Source organism: Dipteris shenzhenensis, chromosome 6, assembly GCF_047967505.1.
Source record: "Dipteris shenzhenensis isolate YYH24624 ecotype China chromosome 6, Dip_SZ_1.0, whole genome shotgun sequence".
Taxonomy (NCBI): Eukaryota; Viridiplantae; Streptophyta; class Polypodiopsida; order Gleicheniales; family Dipteridaceae; genus Dipteris; species Dipteris shenzhenensis.
The window spans coordinates 42,605,517-42,611,449 of NC_141601.1; the positions used below are offsets into that span (position 1 = coordinate 42,605,517).

The 5,933-nt window shown below is 44.1% G+C and overlaps 1 protein-coding gene across 1 annotated transcript; it reads left to right on the forward strand.

Annotated features, from left to right (window-relative positions):
* The first annotated feature begins 2,074 nt into the window (after positions 1-2,074).
* Positions 2,075-5,607, forward strand: LOC147901200 (beta-glucosidase 25-like). Its single transcript, XM_087376001.1, has 13 exons — positions 2,075-2,381; positions 2,669-2,735; positions 2,819-2,877; positions 2,980-3,055; positions 3,146-3,214; positions 3,503-3,596; positions 3,681-3,906; positions 4,040-4,167; positions 4,292-4,509; positions 4,619-4,653; positions 4,769-4,892; positions 4,985-5,090; positions 5,194-5,607. The coding sequence occupies exons 1-13, from the start codon at positions 2,091-2,093 to the stop codon at positions 5,366-5,368; spliced, it is 1,668 nt and encodes a 555-aa protein (XP_087232127.1). The 5' UTR covers positions 2,075-2,090; the 3' UTR covers positions 5,369-5,607.
* Positions 5,608-5,933: the final 326 nt, after the last annotated feature.

Consider the following 5,933-nt stretch of genomic DNA (forward strand, 5'->3'; position numbering starts at 1 on the left):
GTGGCCATAGAAGTTGGGGATCTATGGTATGGTGGTATCTATAGGTTTCTGACCACTTTCTCCTTTTCTCCAGAAAGTACTAGCTATGAGAGAAAGAAAATCCGTAGAGATAGTAGGTGCTACACTCTCTTTGATGGGGTGTTATACTGTCAAGGCCTGGATGGGGTACTAAGAAGGGCCATTGATGCAAATGAAGTACCTAAGGTATTGAAGCATTATCATGATGGATTTTGTGGAGGCCACTATGCCGGTGACTATATAGCTAAGAAGATTTTACATGCTGGGTACTATTGGCCGACCTTGTTCAAGGATGTCACTATGTATTGCAAAACTTGTGAACCATGCCAATTCTTTGGTAGGAAGAAGTTGCATCTTGGGCAACATCACCCAGTGATGTCCATCCATCCGTTTCAGAAGTGCAGAATAGATTTTGTTGGGGCCCTACCCATGACTGCCCACAAAAAGAATATCTTTTGCTAGCCACTCAGTATGTCACTAAGTGGGCTGAAGCTATCGCCCTCCCCACTACAGATGGTAAGGCAGTTTCAAATTTCATATTTGAATGTATTTGCACAAGGTTTGGGACACCCATGGAAATAGTATCTGACCGTGGGAGTCCATTCTTAAATGAAGCAGTGGAGTTGCTCATGGATTGCATGGGTATTGATCATCGCACTTCTAGCATCTATTATCCAGCATCCATGGGACAAACGGAGCGGACCAATGGCCTCCTTTGTAAATCCATGGGAAAAATGGCCACAGGGAACAGGAGCTAGTGGGATCAGAAGGTCACTGAAGCTCACAAGGGATTCACTAGTACTAATAAGGAGATGTCACCTACGTGCAATAAATATATGAAAATTTCCCTTATCTACCTCTTATTTACAGGACCTTACCTTATAAAATGTACCTTCCTTTCCTTATATAACCCCCCTCCCTTACACTCATGTGGTACCATACCATAAACCCTAGTGGACCCCCCGGGTTGAAGCTATGTGGGCTTACAACATCACTCCTAAAATGTCTACAAGTCACAGTCCTTTTGAGTTGGTGTATGGTACTGAGGCAGTTTTACCCCTAGAGATAGAGATTCCGGCCTTGAGATTGGCACAAGAATAGAGGATAATAGAAGATGAACATGTAGAGGCCAGGTTGGTACAACTTGAGAAGTTAGATGAAACCTGACACCTTGCACTACATCAAACAAAGATCCAAAAGAATCGACAAAAGGCCCGCTTGGATGCTAAAATTTGCAAGGAATGGGAAAGACACTTTGCTGAGGGGGATGTTGTGCTATGCTTTGATAACATATTGGACCACCAAATGGATAAGAAGTTCCTGCCACTATGGAGTAGTCCATACAAAGTCATCAAGGAATGTAGCAATGGGTATGTACAAGTTCAGGAGCTGCATGAGCCATATGGCAAGAAGGTGATCAACAAGCATTATCTCAAGCCCTTCTTTGTGCGTGATGGTCCCAGCCATGGAAATGTTGTGCATTCCCTGCCCGAGGGGGGGGGGGGGGAATGTTATGGATAAATTTGACCAAAGCAAAAGGCATAAATATGTGTGTGTGCTTATATGTGTGGCAATAGTATAATAAAATATGGTGTGCATAAGGCCTAGCGTTGAGGTGGCAGGGCATGACCATGTGCCACCCTTCCATGTAAGAGGACCCATAAGGTGTGTTGTACATAATCCATTGTAGTAATAATATAAAATGATAAGGTGGCATGGGTCCTCCATGTACCACACCTGCACCTAGGTGGTCCCACGCCTGCATTTAGTGAGATATGGCCCAAGGACCATGGGAGAAGTAATATAAAATAGGTGGAGATGGATATTGTATTGGATTATTCCCTCCATGTAGGATAGGCCCATGTGGAGGGGGTGTCACTCCTGGGAGTGACTCGTGAGCCAGTATTTAATTCAAAAAATGACTGACATGATGTGCGTGGGAGTGTGCGCTATCCGACATCGCTTACTGGATGTGACTCGTGAGCCGTACGCTCAAAGATTAACCTTTGAAAGTTATACATATGTGTGAGTGTGATTCTGCACCACCCGTGAAGCTTATCCCTCCCGACAAGATGATGGTGCGAAATATCCATCTCCCAAATAACCTTCACGTTCAACTCCATCCTGCAGATGGACGACTCCACTCTCATCGTCCTCATCTTCAACACCACCACCAGCACCCATTGCTGCCCTCCTCCTCAACCCGCCGCCCATCATCTCCATCAATTCACGCACGCCAAGCGAATCGTCTCAACTCCGAGCAGCAGCCAACGCAGCGGTCGTCGCAGCAGCTCGCGCTGACGATCCGCCGTGACTCCTTCCCTTCCGACTTCCTCTTCGGCTTCAGCAGTAGCGCATTCCAAGTCAGTTTTGCTTATCCTCATCGACCGTCTGGGAGTTTTTGCTTTCTATGATCGTCGACTGCTTGTGATTGTGATTTGATGTCGATGGCGAGGAAACCTTTCGTCATGATCATGGAGGAACTGTTTGTGCTTGTAATTGTGATTTGATGATGATATGAAGAAGAAACTGTTCGTCGTTTGTAGTACGCCAGATTCATCTGCGCCGTATATTTTTGCGCAGCTGCTGCACCTACGCCCCCCATATTAGCTTGTCACTAAATCCTTCCCTCTCTTTCGGCTGTTGGCAGATCGAAGGTGAACTCAGTGGTGGAGGCCGAGGTTTGAGCATCTGGGATACATTCGCCTGCAAACCCGGTACCAAGAATAGCTTATTTGCAGCATCGCAGGCAGCTTCTTCATCCACATTATCGTAACTAACTACGCTTTCATGCTCACAGGGGCCATAGCGGATAATACGGTCCCGAATCCCGGATGCAACCAGTATAACAAAATCGATGTACGTAGCACTGCTGACCACTCACTTCCAGATACAGAACTAGAGCTAGACGCAAGAGGGACTGAAATCCTCCGAGTAACTTTATTAATGTCTTGCTTACAGAATGATATTCAGCTTATGAAGGCGGTCGGAGTCACAGCGTATCGCTTTTCTATTTCCTGGTCTCGCTTGCTTCCAGGTGAAAAATACAACGCTTTCTCGTATGAAGTGTCGAATTCCTCACAATTTTTCATGTCGCTCAAATCTTTCGATCTAATTGGTGGCGCAGATGGCAAGAATGTAAACCCGGAAGGCCTTAAATACTACAATTACCTCATCAACAAGCTCATCCAAGAAGGTAACTCAACGTAGGGCAGGCGGAAAGGGTGCGGGAAAGTGCATTGCACAAATGTGCAAAAAAGTTGAAAATGTTGCACGTGGATGATCAAACCCAGCACCTTACGTTTTCTTGCCTACACCTCTACCACTGTACCATCCGTGCGCTCGTGCACATTTCTGTGCACATCTCGTGTAGATATATAAAAATCACCTGTGGATACGCACGACCATCTTGTGCCAAACTCAATGAAACAGTTCGACTTTCATTTTCCTTTCTCTAATTTTTATTAAAAGAACTCTTTCACAGGACTGACTCCGATCACTACTATTTTCCATTGGGATCTTCCTCTTGTACTGGAGAATGATCCCAGCATAAAAGGTTGGAGAACCAAAAATATCGTGTAAGCACTCCCTACTCTAAAGATTTCCCACACTTTTGTTCCTAAACAACACTTCTCTTTACTGAACGAGTGTTACATCTACAGGGCGCATTATGCATATTTTGCAGACACATGCTTTCGAAATTTTGGAGATCGGGTCAAACTTTGGGCAACTTTCAACGAGATAAACATCTTCAGCACCGTTGGCTATGGACTTGGACTAATCGCTCCGGGAAGAAGTAGCAATCAAAGCACTGAGCCTTACGATGTGACACACAATATTCTGTTATCTCATGCAGCTGCAGCTCAAATCTACAAGCAGCAGTACAAGGTGTGCGCTGCATAGGTTTTTCTTTCTCCTCACGGTGTTTGTGATGCCTCCCTGTGGAACCTTAGTACTTCTATGCTGTTGGATTCAAGCAGGCCTGGGGATAATAATTCGATGTTCGTTACAATTTCTACAGGAGGAACAAGGGGGTATGGTCGGTCTGAGCCATGCCTGTACCTGGTATGAACCTTCTTCGAGCCAAGGTACAAGCACCGAGGAAGACATAAACGCTACAAAAAGATTTCTGGAATTCGATATTGGGTGGTTAGTAGCATCACACAAACTTTGACGGACAATCACATATGTCTTCGGTTTGTCTTTGAGTCTTGGACGACGATGCATATATTTCATGAAGTTATATTCAATTTATGTATGATGATGTTGACAGGATTTTCGATCCCATCTTCTTGGGGGATTACCCTCAATCAATGCGAGATGCAGCTGGCGATCGGTTGCCGGGCTTCACACCTGAAGAATCCGAATGCATTAAGGGAAGTCTCGAATGGATTGGCGTAAATTACTACTATTCTAATTACGTCACCAATGCACAACCACAGGAGAATTCGACCGCATGGTGGGGTACCGACAAGGCGGCAGAGTCTCAAAGTGAGTTGAATGGTTAAGTTCTTCGATTTGAAAAGAAACAACGGTTTGAAAAGAAAACAACGGTTCGATGACGTTGACTATTTTGTTGCTTGAACTTACTCGTGGACAGCGGAAAATCTGGACGGAATTCCGATTGGGCAACTGGCAAGTTCATATCATCCCAAGCCCCCATTGTAGGGTAATGCATATAGGATGTATTACGCTTGTCGACCATCGTCTCCAAGCATGACAGCTTACTCTCTCTTCCATGCCTTGGCAGGTTGGGATCACGGATGCATTTGGAAATACACCTATTCCCTCGTGTCCTTGGGGAATGAACAAGTTGTTTGCTTGGTTGCACGAGCGCTATAATAGTGATCTTCCAATTTACATCACCGAAAATGGTAGAATCTACAAACAATTCTCTTGCCGTTATGCTTCCTTATGTTATCAAGCTTTGAATAATTGCATTGAGACTACACCACCATAATTGCAGGATGTCCAGACAGTGCTCCGCTTGGTCAAAACTCGGAAGCTTTAAATGACCAGGAACGAATAATGTATATGGGAGAGCACCTACAACAACTAGCTATTGCAATCAAGTAAGCAACCGATAGCATGGTATTATGAGACCTGGAGCACTTCTATATTGCTTGTTCATGCTAATTATAAGAGCTTGTGGGATTTTTGGCACATGTTTTGCAGTGAGGAGCAACGCAATGTGAAAGGCTATTGTGCATGGACATTTACCGATGATTGGGAATGGAAGAGTGGCTTTACAGATCGTATGGGACTCTTTCAGACAGACCATTTCAACAATCAAAACCGAATTCCCAAAGCATCTGTCAAATGGTTCTCGGATTTTCTTTCCAGCTCATAGATCATTACAACGCCTTTCTTGAACCTTCTTTGACCATCAAATCTTGTTGCCATAAGGATCTCTTTTTATATATGTCTCATGAATAACACTAATGCCAAGGTCACTCCTCGTTGAAGGGCTCACCGAGTCCCTTGTTGAACAATCTTGCCATATTCTCGTATGTACTGCATGTACCTTCACGACTCTAGCATAGCATAAATCTATAAATTTGTGTTCCTTGCTTCGAGCCTATCTATATGCTAGATGATGAGTCCTCACAACTAGCATCTAGGATCACTCATTGTTTATATAGACATAAGCATACATATGCACGTGCATATGGATACCATGCACAGGTGCGTATGCATGCACATGCACATGCATCTGGGATTCGGGAGGGATTTAAACGACCATTTTAAATCGACAAAGTAAAACACTTTAAATGTTTTTTTGGAATCTCTGGAGCGATTTAAACCGATTTATGAAGAATTTTTTATTGGCACTGGTTGCGGCAGTTTACCATGTAATAAAATGACACACCATGAAGTAACATGATAAAATACCGCATGATAATGTTTTATATTGA

Coding starts and splice junctions, on each gene's coding strand:
- LOC147901200 (XM_087376001.1), top strand. CDS start 2,091: ATGATGGTGCGAAATATCCATCTCCCAAATAACCTTCACGTTCAACTC. Junction 3,907..4,039: donor TCTACAAGCAGCAGTACAAG/GTGTGCGCTGCA, acceptor CAATTTCTACAG/GAGGAACAAGGGGGTATGGT. Junction 4,654..4,768: donor GAATTCCGATTGGGCAACTG/GCAAGTTCATAT, acceptor ATGCCTTGGCAG/GTTGGGATCACGGATGCATT.